This window comes from Pezoporus wallicus, unplaced genomic scaffold, assembly GCF_028554395.1.
Source record: "Pezoporus wallicus isolate ANWC-B61680 ecotype Strahan unplaced genomic scaffold, APGP_CSIRO_Pwel_v1 contig_3817, whole genome shotgun sequence".
Classification (NCBI taxonomy): domain Eukaryota; kingdom Metazoa; phylum Chordata; class Aves; order Psittaciformes; family Psittacidae; genus Pezoporus; species Pezoporus wallicus.
Window position 1 is genome coordinate 13,715,795 of NW_026635157.1, and position 18,221 is coordinate 13,734,015.

Here is an 18,221-nt window from a genome sequence, read left to right on the forward strand (position 1 = left end):
TACCATGGCAGCCAGGAGGATGATCTGAGTTAAATTTACTTTGGAAAGGATCTTTCAGCTTTATCTGTTTTACTGAAGATTTGGTGAACTTTCATTTGGAATAAATGGCATGTTTTTTTCTAGATGCTTAGGTGCTATATCCTGTCAGATGGAGTGCAGTGGTCTACTCAGCATCTACACAGCACCCTTCAACCTGTGATATACTCTCACTCAAACCACATATATTCATAAGCCTATGAAATTACTTCCTCACTTTGGAAAACTGTATTTCCTCCTAATATTCCCTGCTGCATACACTTAAGAGGTCAGAAGGCTATTACATAATTAAAAAAAAATAATTAGTTGTTTATGTAATATAATGTATGTTTTTCCTGTGCTTGCTGGTCCTGAATACACGGTCCCTGAAGGACTAAGGTTAAAATTTAGGCTTCAGACCACCACAGAAAACATGATAATCCCTTCTGTCTTCATGAAGTTTTAGATAAAACCCTAAGAATTCGTAATCCTGTGTCATGACTTGCATTTTCCCCTTCTCCTTTCCAATTTCTCCTTCCTGTGAAAATTCTACAAACAGTGATCTACAGTAACTTCTACTCTTGCATTTTCTACTAACATTATTGCACCTTAAAATGTATTAGGTGCTCACTTATGTTCAGAATTTTAGTTTTAATTTTTAAATATTTGTCTTTTTTTTTTTTTCATTGTGAAGGGGCAGTCCTGTCTTCTAAGTCTCAAAAACTTTATTATCTCCCTACAGACTATTTGAAAGGAAAAAATCCCAAGAATCCAGAGGGATCAAAGGAAAAAGGTAAGTGAAGAAGTTAAGAAATTCAGAAGTTAATCGTATCAGAACAGCTATTCAGTGCTAGAAGGAGGTCTTGAGTAGGAGTATACAAGGATAGAGAATCAAACCCATCCTGGTTCATGTTTAGATTATTTTATCCATTGTATTGTTTTTAACGACATTTGTACTCTACAGATTCACATTAGGATTCCTAGTAACTACCTGGGCTTCTTTTACATGCAGAGATTTGAATTTGCATCCTGGGGGAAATATTAAAATCTATTTTTGAATGTTAATCAAAAATGTTCATCTTTGAATGTTAATCTGTCAAAAGTGAATTGTCTAAAAAACTCATAGTGGGGACATTCCCACTATGGAGTAGGCTAAACTTGGACATGTGGCTATGTCTCAAGAATACAGTTGACTGAGAATGAGACAGGCTGAGGTTACTGACAGATCCAGGTGCTTGAGCGTGACCGATATGTCAGGGGTTTTTCCCAATTTGATGGCTGCACGGACATATATGTCTCTAATCGTTTCAGTTACAGAAGGCTGGCCTACAAGCTGTGCATGCAGAGGTCATGGATTATTCAGTAGTGTGTATTTGGAGGAAACCTTACTTGTTGCAATGTGACATGCATTGAACAGTCTTTCTGGAGAGTACTGGGACAGCTCAAAAATTTAACGGACGCAGCAAAGGCTAACAGAACTGCTTATGGTTCCTGAACTATAAAGGCACATCTGAGGTCCAACTTGTGACAGAGTCTCATTTTTTTTGGAAGCTGGATATACTCCATAAAGTCCAGATTATGGCTGGTATAGTGCAGAGTATTGAATAGACATGAAGCAGAATTTGATGCACTTCTGGGAGGAATGTATTAGTCCTTGTGAAAACTCTGGGGAATGAAACCGGGGTGCCACTTGAGGCTCAGGATTCTTCTGTTTGTCACTGCTGTCAGTCCATGCATCTCACCTGGGCTCCATAACAATATTATAGTTTACTTTTATTTCTGCTTAGCCAACTTCTGGATTGTCTTTGGTCCTTGGATTCTGCCTTGTCAAGTAGAAGAAAGAAAGAACTAGAACATCAGTGTTTTTTTTCTCATCTCCTTTAATACTTTGTCATACAGCGCAGAAAAATTAGATACGATGATGTTCTCGAACTATTCGTTGTGACATAAAACATATGAATGTACATTCAAAGGATGAACACTGCTCTTATTTTACAACCAGCTTGCCTGTGATTTTAAAAGGCTATATATATGCAGGAAGTGAAATCCTGTTCACAGGCAATACCCATATGGTGTCTTTGATATCGAAAGAATAATGGAATCCTGAATGAGTAACTGGTCCTTTTGTCACTCCTGAATAAAAAAGTTCCCACTTCACTTTATCAGCAGCCTCTGGCTTTCAAAAATAGTGTTCCTAATATTTTAATTATATCAGTGTGGATTATTTTTTTCTTTGGGTTCAGCAAAAGAAAAATCTTTTGATGCCAACTGCTGTATAGAATTGCTTTCCTCTTTGTAAGTTATTATTCTTCATTTCCCACTTAAAAGACAGATTAACGATTTCCTCAAAATGTGAAGAAATTAATGACATATTGAAGAATTATTATTTTGCATATCCAAGTCTAAAAAGATGAATGAATGACCTTGTTGTTTTGCCCTGTTCTTTATTTCCGTGCTGTTAAATCCATTTAATTATCACATCCTTTTTGCTCTCTACATATCAAATTGTTTGACTTGTTTTCTTTTCAAGTGTCATCTTATTTCTCTAACCTGACTTGTGATAAATGTTAAATGTTTCTTTCCAGAGACTGGTAAAAGAAAAGATGTGAAGCCTCCAGCAGCATTAAAGGAAAAGGGTAATGTCTTATCATTATGTGGCTGGGAAATAACCAGTTGTCCTCATGAAAGGACCTGCTGGTGCAGTTTTGATATATTTTGAATTACAAGCTTTTGGTGAAAAGGAACTAAACCTAGCTTCTACTCACTTAATAAATCTGAAATATTGAAAGGAGCAGTGTCTGACATGAATCAGAAATACTAAAGTCATAAGCCTTCTGTGGTGTTCTTTAAACACTCTGACCTGCACAGCCAGTATTACAGTGGGAATGCTAGTCTATTCTGAGTGAATTAGTAACAGAGCCGTTGCCGAATACACATGACAAGCTGAAATGATAGGCTGCACGGGAATGAATGCATAATTTGAATTGCAGAAATTTTGTCAGGTAATATAGTAGGAATTTTGTTTGGTTTGCTTTCAAATCTTTAGCTGAGGTTCTTATTAAACAGAAATTCTAATTCTTAACACTTACCTGTTTTGCATATTTGGTTGATCTGGTGTTATGCATGTTTCTTATATTGGGCACAGTGTATACTTATGCTACTTATTTTCTGCTTCCTTTTTTGCGTTGGATATCTCTTCCAGACTCTTCAAAAGGAAAAGAAATGAAGGCTTCAACTATGGCTAAAGAAAAAGGTAACAATTCCAAGTTGTGCTGAGCCTTATCATAAGATACAGTTGAGAAAATAAGTCCATTGTGCAAGTATTCCCAAATGAAATCCTAGTTTCTGCACTTAGCCATACATAAATATCATTGAATGGCATCCTTTTCTGCTGGACATTCTTTTTACCTGGCTGATAAATGAGAGATACATTTGGGGCTAAACAAGCAAGTTGTAGCAGTAGAACTTTATAGACCCCAAAGTTATGAGAACTTATTTTTTTAATCTTAATTTTTGAGTCATTTATTCTGTTTAAAGTTGTCATGTCAGATTGAATTTTAATTTTCTTCTATAACACATTGTTTGATTGTGCTTTGGTGTTTCTTCATTAGAAGAAACATTAGCAGTAGCCATCAAATAAAAATCAATTACAATTTGTAATACCTGTCAAATGCTAGGCATTTTTTAGGAAATGATAAAACTGTAATTATAATTACTCAACTACTTTCATGTTTATCTATTCATATCAACTAAATTCAAACAAAACTTAGTTTTACTTTGACACTATTTGCATATTGATTAAACAGCACTTGCTCAACAAAAAGCAGTCTGTCGGGTTGAATGTGTAAATAATTTAACATGAGTAAGAAAATGTAATAACTTGCTAACTAATAACAGTCAGCTGAGTCATGGGAATATAGTAGTCAATGTTAAAAACTTCAAGTCGGTTTAGAAAATACTTCAGACAATTATACTCCCTACCTTTAGATTTGCCCTAAGGATCACTGGAAATAATGAGGCAACATTTTCTCTGACAAAGTTCTGAAAGGTAATATTTGCAAATTTTTAAGTGCAGTTTTTTCAGTAGTGTATGTAGATAGTATACAGCAGAATAGGAGAAATCCGTTATTACTTTGCGCAGTTGTACCATTCTGAAGCAAAGAGAATGCTTTGTTAGTGTTACAAAAGTAAATAGGGCTTAAACAGCCTGAAACTCTTTGATGTAGTCAAAGTAGATGAACCTGGGTTGCCAGCCCAAGATCATGGACATTAGAAAACTAGGGACCTATTACTGTACCATTTTTTTCAGTTTACTTTAGTCAACAGGGTGTACTGTGTTGTTGTGTCTTCTCACAGTCTTATAGTTCCTGCTTTTCAAGACACAAAACCCAAGATCTGAATGTTTACTGCAGTATGCTGACTTTAACTCCACTGAAGTACAAGATTACATTAGAGACACCTGTGATTATTCTGATAAAGAATTAATGGCTTGGATGAAGTCTGAACTAGAACTGATGGAGTTTTATAGTAGCAGCAGGATATTTGGATAAGCAATGCCATAATTTAGAGGTGACTACGCTGAGTCTGCACAGCCTTTACCAGCTTCCCACATGAGATGCTCACTACTCTCTCCACTTTTTCCTAGTGGCTGGCGCACAGCCTTGCATGTCTCCTGTGGATGTACTCGATGCCTTGCGCAAGCTCACTGAGAGTAACTCATATCCCACAGCAGTGAAAGCATTTCTTTTTTACTCTAGCTGGCTCTATAAGAACTTAGACTGGATTAGATGTTGTGAGACACACAATCAGGCCAACTGGCTTTTTTTAAGTCCTGTATATCTTAGATCTGTAAAGTAACTGTTCATAGCAGGACTGCAGATCTTTCAAGGCCCCTTGAGCAAGACTGCAACAGAAAAGTACAACTTGAGTGGGAAGGTCTCAGTTTGCATACATGGGTATAGTGACGCCACCTTAGTGTTTGCAAAAGGATTCCGTCATTTTCTAGCCATAGATGTCCATGACACAGCAAGTGTTACACAAGCTCACTTTGAAGGCAGTTCAGCTTAGTGGCTGCAGGTTTTTAAAAATTGGTTTTGTCTTTTCTGTTCCATGTGACAGATGTTCATATGCCATTTCTTAGCTGATGGGATTCATAGAAATGCAGCACATCCAAAAGCAAATACAACTAACTCAGTAACACTGAATATGTATGACAAGACATTGACATTTTGTCAGAAGAGTGTAGTCCCAATGCGTAAAGTGGCTTTAAGCATCCGTGTGGGATGCTGTGCTTCACTAAACTTCTTTTTTTTAACAATGTTAAGTGACACGGTGCATAGATCAGGCAGACAGTTTGAGAAAAGCCTCTGTAGGGAAAAGTGCTCTGTGGCTGTTGCCCTGTAAAGAAGCGCAAGCAGGAGGTCATGTTTATAAGCACTGGTTCTACTTTTTTTTTAACCAACTGAGAGTACACATGAAGCTTTTTTAGTGGGCAACTCAGTATGAACTATCCAACCAAAACACACCTTAAGAAACAGCAGTGATTTGATTAGGACATGCCATTTTAGAGATCTGTCAAATCCATCGTAAATTGCATTTCTAGAAGTGGCTACTGTGTAACCCCTTTGTTAAGACAATATTTTTGAAATGTGAAAGTCAAATCCATACAAGCTGGATATAGAATTGCAATAGAAAATCTTAAATAATAGAGAGGCTAAATGTAAGGTAGATATAATAGGTGTATAAAAATTGCAGTATCAGCCTGTTCAAACAGTCTGTCCATTACAGAATATTATTGCTGAACACTGTCAATAAGAAATACTTCAAGAAAGCATCAGAGCTCTAAAAGTCAGACAGTAAGATAATGACAGATACATAAATACCAAGACTGAGTCATAGTGGGAGTTATTCCTATTGTGAGTTAGCACTCCTTTGTGAAAAATCTTCAATAAACATTAGAAAACAAGATAAAAAGAACAAACATAACACATGTAATACGAATTAATACCATTCTATGAAAGATAAGATTTTCATTCCAGAAAGCAGTTTATATAAGTTAAAGATGAAGCATGTTTTACAGAAAACTATGAAGTGTAACTCTGTCCTTATGGTTTGATTTTTTATATATATTTTTTTAAAGGAAAATGTTCAAGCTGAATAAGCAGCATCTGCATATATATGTGGAAATACACATTCAATAGTCAAAACAGGTTTGTAAATGAATGTCTGCTGACACTTAAGGTATTTCCTGGAGGTAGGGACTGTTACATGCTGGGACTCCCAGATCTCTATAACAGCAGTCTGAAAAGTCCTCTAAGTGCATATCTAGAACTTTTTATTTATATATGCTTACACAATAAATCAAAATTCTTGTTGCACAGTATTGTTTCACACAATATTTTAGATCAGAAACCAGGATTCTCTCTGATTGAGACAACGTGCTTCTCCACAGCTGACATAGTCAGGCTCCCTCTGGTTAACTGCCAAATGCACTTTTCTTTGCACAGATCTAGGGGAAAACTGTCCCTCTCAAAAAACATTTTGTACTTCGGGAACTCTCTCTGAAAAGTGAGATTGTCAGAGAGAGATTTGCACCCCCTGATGCAGCAGAGAGATCAGATCCCTGAGTGGCTCTACCCCACTCGCTGGCCTTTTGTGATATTTTCAGAGATTTGTGCCTGTCCTTGGGATTGTGCTTGGATTAATCCTCATACATTTTAGGTATCAAGGACTCAAACAGGGATGGGAGAAGTCAGGTTTCTGCCAGTAGTCAGTATGACTTAGTTGTTGATGATAGGCTGGACCTGACTCCACACACAAAGGTGACTAGCTCAGTATCCACCCTCTTACCACCTCTATCCAGTGACTTCACAGGGGGCCTGATAAACCATGCAGCGTGAATCCTGATAATCTGAAGCAGAGCTTGCACACTTGTATTGCTTTAATTCTAGATAATGTGTTTGTGTATTCTCATTAAGGCATTGCTGGTAATGAAAACACTGTAAAATTTTTTTGGGGGTTATCTAGTGAATTACTAGGTCTGGCAGCTATTTCTTACAAATTAGGATAAAAAGGATAGCTAGGTTGCTAATTTGACTGCAACATCTTCCTTGACCACTAATAATAAAATGCATCAAGATAATTGAATAAGAATTTATTTCTCCAAGCCTGCTCATTAAAACCTGGCCCAAAGGATGAAAGGGGTAAGAAAGGTGTTTCCTGCCAATGAATGGGAATAATTCTAAACACAGATGCGCCAACAAATTTAAAGGCTAATTTCTCTCTGTTGTTAAGTATACTGGTTCTTTTAACTGTGGCTTCTTGACATGATTAAAATTTTTCTTGACATGGATAGGAGAAATCCTAAACTCAGAAAGACTGGAACAGAGATATAAAATATTTGTAAGGAAGACCTGAGAAAGATGCAGCACTTCATACAGTTCTTAAATATTTTAAACCATTACCTATTTCTCAGGCTATGAACAGATGGACAATTTATGGTGAGGTGGGCAAAGACAATATCAACTTAGTGAATGCCAGCTGCTTTGCTCTAGCTCTCTACATGAGGTGGTTTTCACTTCAGCTTAGAAGTATGCATATATATGAACAGTTATCACAGAGTACCTGAAGCAGGGAATGAGCCTGCATTTGACCTTGTTTGACTGCAACTTACACGTCTATAACCAAATTAACGTAAGCAAAACTTCCGCCAACTTCAGCCAAATCAACTACTCTCAAAGTGTGTCAGGGTAAATACTATATGTTAAATTACATCAGGGTTATTCAGAGATTTTAAACTGAGTCAGAAAAGTGGTGAAGTCATAATTAAAATCAGAACAAAAACAAGTATCTGGAAAATCACATCACAGAGATATAGCCTGCATGGTATCTGCAAAAGGAAATTATATATTACTAATAGTGTTTTAAATATTTTAATAGAGTAATAAGCACAGCATTTGTGGGATGGTTTAAATAGGTCTTTGGGAAGTTGCAGTATAGGAATTACTGCAGAAACTAAATTGCTGCTGCCTAAGAGGAACAGTATTTAAGGAAATAGATATCTGATTAGGAAGCAGAAAACAACTGATTCATTTAAATCTTGCAACCAGTTTACAGAATTGCTTATGATTCCATGTCTGGATTCATGTTATATTCCTTAATTAACAGGCAAAGATAGAAATAATAATGTAATGAAATTTTCATATGACATAGTTAAAGAATTCAGGATCAGAAGGGGCTGCGATACACTGAATTTACAAGGTGAATGGACAGCGTGATGGCAAAGAAAATTTAATGTCAATAGATGAAATATATACTGGAGGGAAAATATTAAAGAAGAATTTATCTCTAAATTAAGCATGTAAATTTAGGAAAAGACTTCAATACTGATGCAGACAAGCCAGTGAAGAACTTTCTTCCATATGTAGATGTATTAGGAAAAACACCATTGCACAAATCAAAGATGCACCTTGTCTGGAGTGTTGTCGACAAAGGTTACTTATCATGTAAGTGCTAGAGTGGGCTAGGAAAGCACAACAAATGTCTCACAGAAAGGCAAATAGGAAAAATACAGATTACCTTTTAGATTAATTAGTCTGACCATGATAAAATTGAAGATCACAAATCTAAGTCAAGGGATCTTCAAAAACACCACAGAGGAACTGGATATCTATACAAAATGGCAGTTTTCATAGTTCAAATTTTCATAATTAATTATTGTAAGTTTAGAAAGGGAGTTAAATTTCATGTGTCAGGATGGAACTAATTGCTTGTTATAAGAAAAATAACAGGAGAATTTCTGGAAGAAATCACTTATTTGGCAATATTCAGACTAAATATCTGTTCCTGGCTCCTGCTACATCACAAAGCTACATGGAACGGGCTATTGTTGAATAGGAAACAGTGTTTTCAAGATTTTTGGTCTTTTCTAATTATTTTCAATATTTCAGAAATGTTCCTGTTTGCTGAATAGTTAAAAAAAAAAAAAGGTCCCTCGGAATCATCACTGTCTATGGGATTAAAGAACTTCTGGTGATCTAGTTTCAAGTTTCTGATAAAAGTTAAAAACAATAGAACCATCCTGAAACTGATTCCCACCCCCCCCCCCCCCCATAAATATACTTATTACTTTGAACAAGGTCCATCATGGTTCATAAGAATTTTTTCTACCATTCCCAAAACATAAAGGATGATGGTGCTCACTTCCAGTTTCTGGAGCAGTTGTCAATCTGGATTCATGATCCTTGAAAATGTGATATGTATCCTTGATGTGCATATTTTGCTTTGTACCATATCTATATTAAATGGAAGTGTGCAACTGGATTTGGATAGTGCTAGGAAACGAAGACTGTGATTTAAGGCCATTAACACAGTCCTCTTTGAACAGGTTTGTAGATAGAAAATTCTAATTTAAGGATAAGATGATACCCCTCATCAGTACAGTGCAAAAAATAAAATAAATAGTTGACTTTAGAATTTGCTCTTTCTCCAAATAATCAAGGTAAAAAAAAAAAACAACCACAGCCAAGAGCATCTCTCATATCAGAGCATCACATTTTCTAGTTCATCATTCTACTTTATTTCATGTCCTTTCCTTCCCAGCTACAATATATTACTCACATTTGTTCTCAGCAGGTAATCTGGCTCTTGATCAGTTGTAGACCAAATTCTTTGGGTAATCTATCCATCTTTTTGCTGCACTTTAGATATATTGCTCTGCTTCTGAAAGAGCAGTGTAAAGGATGGCATTTTAGTATCTCAAGAATGTGCCCAGCAGTAGAAAAGAGGATGGCTCTTTTTCATTTATTCCCTGTCATCTTAAATTTGGCTATCAGGATTTGATCAGAACAATGCTATTGGCAACAGTAGTCAGAAGAAGGTTTCTCTGTCGTTTAAGATTTGTTGAGTATTTACAATATATTCCCTCAGAAAAAGTGTGGCCAAGGTGAAATTTCAAACAGATGTCACAAGAGGATAATCATAGACATTGGATAGATGTAAGAGGAGTTGCAGGCCCGAAAGGACTTTGCTCTGCTTGTGCTTGCCTCAGGCCCAGAACCATGGTGAGGCACATCCCATAAGATGGCAGGACAGAAATCAGAAGCACAGGGGTGCATTTGCATGTTTGCTTATAAGCCCTACCCAGTCTTGACATTTGGGGTTTCTGCTGATTTGGGGGTCCCTCTAACACACTTAAAGTGACAGTGTAAGCATGCCTTTCTAAAACCATGGCGGGTTCTATAGCAGCTTCTTGGGGGAAAAAGTACTAAATCTGTAGTAATGACAGTTTTGCGAATGGCATGCTTCACAGCTTTGCTATGCAATATCACTTAGGAAAGCGGAGGGCCGTATCCTGGAAACCTTATCTGGTACCACTAAGTCTAGGCAAGAAAACTTTTTTCTACTGCTGGGCACATTCCTGAGATACTAAAACTTTATTTTCATTCTCGCAGGTGATTCTCCCACTTTAGATACCTCAGTACCCACTGTAGATACATGCACTATTTGCTTGGAATCCCAAGATGGCTTTTGGGGGACTTATATTTTGTCTCCAGATTTTGAATACTGCTCACACAGCACAGCTTTCTCTGGGGAAATAATTCCCTGTTATTTAAACTGGGGTTAAAGTTTAAAGCAGCAGTTTCCTTCTGGTCTCTTTTCAATCTTCCTTTCCACAAAACTTATGCTGTAGGATTTGCAGATGGGATCGCAGCATAATCAGGTCTTGTAAATCCTCATGTTAGGTAAAGGCTTAGAAACCTGAACATGATGTCAGGTGTTTTTTTTCCTCATCTGTTTACCACCACAAGCTTTAATAGCAAAAAAGCACATATTTCTCTTAAACAAAGGATCTTCATAGCCTTCCTCTGAACTCTCCTTACACCTTCATGCCTTCCCATTCAAATTATTGATTTTGAAATATTCACTCTGTGCCTCTATTTCCCAGTATTAGTGTCTGGGATGAAAAATGACTTTGTGACTAAAGAAGTATGAGAATATAGAAAGCTGGATTTTTCTCTCATGAACAGCAGAGCCAGGTGTCTGTGAGAAAACACTCTATCTTTCTGATTATCAGTTTCTTCATCTGGCAAAGAGATCTATTTCTATATTGCATAATTATGTATGGTTTGTGACATGCACGCTATATATGCGTGCGTGTTTGAATTATTTTCACTGATATTACATATTATTAACTTCAATTGTGAAAATACAGTATTTTTGTTTCTGTTTCAGCTGCTGTGAAAAAGGATGGGGAGAAGAAAGGTAAATCAATTATTTTCCCTTGACTGAAGTGTCTTTCAGGCTGTGACTGCTGCGAGAAATGTTTCTTTTATTCAGTGATACAATTGTGATGACATACACCACCTCATGTGCTACCATCAGCCAGTTTTATCTACTCCTACTGTGATAACACAGTTGTCATTTCCAGTATTGTTAGCTCCTTTTTACCACAGGCCAACACAGCCCAGTATCAGACACTTCATCTTTCTGACTGGGAAGAAAATGAAAGCTCTTTGTTACCATGTTAGGATTTGTCAGAGAACAAAACTGGCAGTGCACCGTGTATGCTGACCTGGCTGTTAGTTCTTTGCAGAAGACCTTTCCTAGGCGCATTTAATTTCCTCCTTTCAGATATGTATGGAGCATGCACGTAATCTTTGCTGAAGTCTTTCTTTGGTATTTTAACAGATTAGTAGGAAAAATTGCCCAGAATCAGAATATAAAACATTACTTAATATGCTTAAAGAAAAATATACTGTATTTATCAGGCCCTAAATATATATATATATAGAATCAGACTTGCTGAGTTGAAACTTTTTTGTAATTTGTCAATTTTATTTCAAAAACAAAAATAATGAAATATTGGCATTAAGGCATTTTTCTTTAATCTATTCAACTTTATTGATTTTTTTTTTTTTTAATAAGCCATACCTTGTTCACTAAACTGGGAATGTTTCCAGAAATTTTCCATAGGTTTCAGAGGATTATTTCATATTCAGCATTGAGTAAGTGAGGAAAAAAAATGTCTCCTTATTTCTGAAGTTTATTGATGGGGGGACTAAGGAGGGCTAAGTGTCTCTTCTTGTTTCAAAAAGATTTGGAAATTCTGTGATTCACACAGTCGAACAATGGAGCCAGCCTTTACTGTCTATACATGAAGATGTTTCCCATTCTGATAATTTATTATTTTTTCCATTATCCCTACTATAGAGTTGTTAACTGAACTGGAAAAAAATTTATAATCTCAACTGTTTTAACAGTTCATGAGTGAAATCTTGGCTGTGCTGATGTTAGTGGCAAAATTCCCATTCACTCCACTGGAGCCAAAATTTCATTTCATGTGTTTAACTGAATAATAAAGTTCATTTTTATTATCAAAACCAACCATGCTTAATAGGGATCAGGAAGGATATTTTGTCCAAAGATTAATTTACAGCAACTGAGGCATGAAAGGTAGCACACAAAGCAGGGAGAATAAGAAAACTGGCAAGTGCACTTAGAGCCAGTGGTTTTCAGACATCAAAATGCCTTCTGTGTTCACAGCCTTCAATTTATCACATGGACTGTTACATCCTTAATGGAAAGAAAGGAGTGAGGTAATTGTTAAAGGTGCTACTTTAGTCAGGCTTCACATAGGTTATGGGTGCATTCATTTACAGAAGAACATCAAGGGAATTTGTTTGAAATACCTACTGCTTGGTTCATTTCTTTTCATGGGTTAGGATATTTTTCCTCCTTAACAATAATCTTCCCTAACAAAATTGATTAAAATATTAGTCTTTAATGTGCATGCTTTGAAGTTGGATCAATTTTTCCATTACATTTTCTTATATATTTTCTGCAAAAAACAAAATAATATTTTCCTCTGATTTCTGATTTTGTTGGAAAGATTTACCAACAAGTATACGTAGGATACTTTCAAGCACCTGGCTCAGGGCAGGGTGTACCTCATCTTGAGATCATCACCAACTACTCCACAGAAACATGGAGGTGCAGCCTGAAAGTCAGCTTTGGCCATTCTTAAGACATCATAATTTTATTTATTTTGGAAGTAAACCTCCCTCTGGTTTTCTGATATCATAAACTACATTGTCAGCAGAGGAAGTAGTGATTCTAGTGAAAACCATGTTAGTCAAATGAAATTTTCCACTAAGGAAATTTAATTCAGAGATGTTCCTGTCTTCAGTAGATATATACAAAACTGGACAAATGGAGAGAAGTAACAAAGCCTCCTCCAAAACCATGAACATGCCATGTTTTAGCTAGCTTCATACTCTCTGCAGGCCTAACATGGAAAGTATTGCTTATTATTACCTAATTTCTATTATGATCAGGTTTTATTTATTTCTGCTTATTCTGTTACGATAAAAATTGCTCCAGGGTGCATGTCTATTCCTCTGACTGGCAATAAGAAAAGGCAATGATGTTTGCTGGTTTTGCTTAGGGATACAGTATTTTTGCCCAGTTGCAAAAGTAATAGAAGTAGCCAACCAGAGCTCCAAACTGACTGGCTCATTATCCAAAATATATTGCAGTAATAGTATGCATAGTTCAGATACCACTTTACCATTTCTCATGCGAATCACCATAAACAGAGCATATAGGGACTGTACTGCATGCGAAGCTTCTCCAATTATTCTTTTTCCAATGCACACCCCTCCTCTAGAAAAACAATAATGAGCAATACAGTGACAAGCCATCACAGAAAGAGAAGATGGAATGTCATTTTCTATCAACGGTGCATTCTGTACATAGCCCAAATCAGACATAGAGGAGTTTGAAAGACAAAGAAAGAACAATATTAAAGTGAAGAAATCTTATGTACTTCAGTGATTCACCAAATATCAGTGATACTAACAGGAACCTTAAGGCACAATTTATACATGAAATTTACATATTAATCCTTTCTATTTAAAAGGTTAGCTCTCTAAGACATTGTGACTGAAGTCCTAAGACTTTGTGACCAAAGCTTCAGCTTCCAGCATCTGTTATGACTTCTTTCAATGTGTGGGAGAGAGGCCATGTCATAGAAATGTGTAAACAGTTGGCAATTCCTAAAGGTCAAGAGGTAGCAACTTTTTGCTTGAGTAAGGTAGTTCCTAAAATCCCCAAGAGCAAATCTGGCTATCAGAACATGGAAATTTTTAACCCTTGCTCATAATTCAAAGTGCTGCAATCAGGGATTCGAGTGAATTACAATACTCACCTGCATTGGTGATTTGTGACAAAGCCCATTAGCCTCAGGGCATCTCCAAAAAACAATAAATAGAGCTGTAACAAAAAAAAAAAAATCAGCACTTTTTCAGTTTCAAGTGCCCTCTTGAAACAAAAGGAATTTTAATATTTTTTAAATCAAACCACTATTTTTGTATTTCAGTAATATTTCATAATTCCAGAGAGCTTCGAAAACTCTTTGTGTGAAAGGTAGCCAGATTAAAGCCAATTTCAAGATTTCTTAGTTCTGCATAAAATGGAATATCTCATTTCAGTTCACAGTTCTTTTGCCTTATTGATATCTGACTAAAGAGGGCATGGACTAAGATAGGGATGTTAAGCAAGCACCCTTAGTAAATTCTCTCTCCAGGTCAGCTTGCCTTAAGATTCTTTGCTTCTGTGATTCTAGTGAACCCATTTAACCATCGCAGAATCCTTGTGGGTTGTGCACTCACATGCATATGTGTAATAACAGTCCCATTGTTTAAAGTGAATTGTGAACCTCAGTTGTCAGGAAGTTGGTTTCTCCAGGCTTCCTGCAGAGAGAGAAATCTTGTCTTGCTTCTGGGGGCAAGTCAGAATCCACCTCTAATTCAGGATAGTTGTCTTTTGGGAGTCCCATCTCCTATATAAACTACTTAGATGTTATGAGTACTTGTAAGCTAGTTGGATGCAGAAGAGAGTTGCCTGTCGCTAACATGTCTCCCGTTCTGATTTTCAGCATTATCACTCTGGCAGTTTGCCCTTCAATTCATTTAATAGTTTAAAAAAAAAACACATTCATCTGACAAGTTTCATTGGCAGTAATTTCACAGGAAGGTATGAAGGATCATGTTTTAACCTTTTCCTAATAAGCACATTATGGTGCAAAACACTGCATATAGTCTGAGTGTAGCTAATATCAAAAAATGCAGAAAATGGGTAAGGCATGTACATTCCAGCTCCAAACTACGTATTTTTGCCAATCCAGTAAAGGACAATTTCTTTCAATTACTCCTGGTAATAATACCCTATCCATTGTTTGTCAACTGCTGCTATGCATACAGAGTATGGTATAAACTGTCCAAGGCACAGCAATGTCCTTTGTCAATGTATATAAAAATCAAGATGCTTTCCAAAGTAAAAAAGAACTGGGCAGTAGTGCATTTCAGAACTGCTTAGCTTTGGAGTTGACCAGAAAACTGGAAGACAGCCTTCTTATTCATAGAGGAAATGGTCATATCAGGGTGGGATTTCTGCTCTCATCTGTGAGTACCACCAGTGCAACATGAACCACACTTTCACAGGTAGTTTTCTAATATGCCTAATTCTACAACTACAAACTGTATAACACAGCCTGCTAACAGAATGTGTACTCCTAAAAAGAAAAAAAAAAAAAGGTAGGGGACAAAAAAAAAAAAGGTAGAAGAGCATATTCTTAAAATGGTGTCAAAAATACTGTATTATCTATGGGAAGATAATAAAACCAGTCACATGCTAATATGATGTTAAACTAGCAGTGCTATTTTGACTACAGTTAGGATAGGCATCTCTCTCAAGAGGTTAAAATTACTGAATTAGCCACAAGATGGAGCTCAAAAGATCTTCAAGCCAGTAGTTAACATTCCTTCCTGAATCAGATTAAGAACTAAACAACATTGGTTTATTGAAGAACTCTTCATAGGAGCCTTAAACTACACACAAGGTGTAACTCGGTGTTAATCCGGTCCTACCTGAAGATTTTTTTCGTTTAATAGATGACTGGCCATACATTAGTATTTGACTTCCCAAGGTGAAGCAACAAAACCTTGGCATTTTCAAAGAATAATGATGGCTGGAGCATTTGAATGAAATGTGGAAGATGCTTTGAAAAGTCTGCATCATTTAGCTGAAATTTGCTTGACCTCTGTTCACCTCATCTCAGCTATCTTGGGGGTTATAAATAATTTATGCTCATTTTGCAGGGTTATGAGAGACTTACTGGTCTGTACAACCTTTGTTAAGTGATGGCCAGATCTTGAGGGACCAGGCTCATGTACTTTCCATGTTGCAGATATTTCAGTTAGGATAAGACATGACCAGAACATGCCCTTCAAAGTACCCACTCAATATAAATAGAAAGCAGGCAAAGGAATGATGAGTGCAGTGGGGTGAAGATTTTTCACTGCATTCATAAATTTAAAGAACTTTTAGATCCTCAGATAAATTTAATCATTAAGAAACTTTAACTCAAGCAAGCATAGATGTCTAAAATTAATCAGCTACATAAAAGCTATTCACCCTAATTTCACTTTAGAGTTAATGGAGAGAAATAAGCATCTGCAGAGAGTGTTTCAACTGTTTCACATATCTGTCAGAATAAAAAGAATTGCCCCATGGATATAACTATATTTCTGACTTGACTATAACAAGGAACACAGTTTAGGTTTGGTTAAGGCACATAAAAGTAATGATGCTAACTTGCATCAGTGTTGTTTTTTTTTTCTTTAAATACCCACAAATTTATTCTCTATGCATTTTATTCTCAAAATATTTTATCTAAACCTTGTCACTGGTAACACCCATGTAATCCATTCAAGGTAAAATTGAGATTATACCTTTTTTGTATCTTATGTAACAACAAACCTGCAAAATAATTCATACTGATAGACCTAGCATAGCATTTCAATTGCAGGTATGATTACAACTTGTGTTAATCATTCTTACTTGCCTTAAAGTATAACAATAATTTATTCAGCCCCTGTTACCAATACATGGAGACAGTTAAACTAGTATTTTAATGATTATGAAACAGCTGTGATTTCTGTAGAAAAAGTAATCTCTGTAATTGGTGGCCTCTGTTGCTACCGTAAGTTAGGTATAATACATGTATATTGGCATAATGTCAGCAACACTCTCACCTGTCAATCAGCATAATATGCTTAAACACCTGGATATCCGTATAACACATGGTTAATTGACTAAAAATTTCCCCATGGGATAAACTATTACTTTATTGCTCTGAGTAAAGATGTCTGCAAATGAATGCTCAGAGGTGTTCTATTCAAATGAAATTCCAGAATGAACAGTTTTTCTGGTGATAATCTACATTTCTTTTTTTATCTGTGCAGACATCACTTTCAGAAATGTGCTCTTATAAAATTGCAATTAAAGCAAAACCAGTGATCAGCAGCATTTCATGAAGAATGATGATGGTTTAGGATGTTCTGTAGAAGCTAATCTTTAACCCTCTCCTTTAATCACCATATTAATTTCGGTAGCACACTGTTAAAAGTCCATTTTTTCAAAAGCTAATTATTTTTTACTGTTATTCACCCTTAATATCAACTAATCTTTCCTCCAAAAATCTTATTTTCTAGACTTTCATAAGGTCATCTTATTCTTTGTAGAATCACAGAATAGTTACTGTTAGAAGGGACATTAAAGATCATCTAGTTCCAATCCCCCTGACACAGCCAGGGGACACCCATCACAAGACCAGATTGCTCAAAGCCCCATCCAACCTGGTCTTACATACTTCAAGAGATGGGGATGGAATTCCAGGTATTCCAGGGTATTCTTGTCTCACTGGCAATTATTTTACATTTATTTAATAATATATGTAAATATCTACTCAGCCATAATTATGCTTTTACAAATCCAGTCATAGTTAAAAAAGAGCTCAACAAAGGAGTTTATATTTGAGGTATTTGCATTGATTCTGGCACCTTTTGCAAATAACAGGCATTATGAAATAAAGATTCAAATACTAATGAATATTAATATCTGCAAGAGGTGTTTATTTTGGCTTCAATTTATATAGAATGGTGAACACACTATTTCTGCTCAAAAAAAAGCCATCACTTTAACATCCAACATACCTCAGTCTGCCAGATATCGCTCAGTTACACTTTACGAGTCAATAATTTGTGTTGCAATAAAGCATGGCCTGAGCTTGGCTATGTTTTGCCTTAGCTATATGCAAATGTAAAACTGATATTTCTAAAATATTGTCCCTCATCTGTATGTTCCCA

At 36.1% G+C, this 18,221-nt stretch overlaps 1 protein-coding gene across 1 annotated transcript in view; it reads left to right on the top strand.

The window, feature by feature from the left end:
* The window catches only part of LOC130599204 (histone H1A-like), a 95,428-nt gene that overhangs the window by 57,279 nt on the left and 19,928 nt on the right, over positions 1-18,221 (top strand). Inside the window, exons 12-15 of the mRNA XM_057409478.1 lie at positions 758-808; positions 2,601-2,651; positions 3,218-3,268; positions 11,248-11,277. Coding sequence (XP_057265461.1) covers positions 758-808; positions 2,601-2,651; positions 3,218-3,268; positions 11,248-11,277 — 183 coding nt within the window. The remainder of the gene's footprint in view (positions 1-757; positions 809-2,600; positions 2,652-3,217; positions 3,269-11,247; positions 11,278-18,221) is intronic.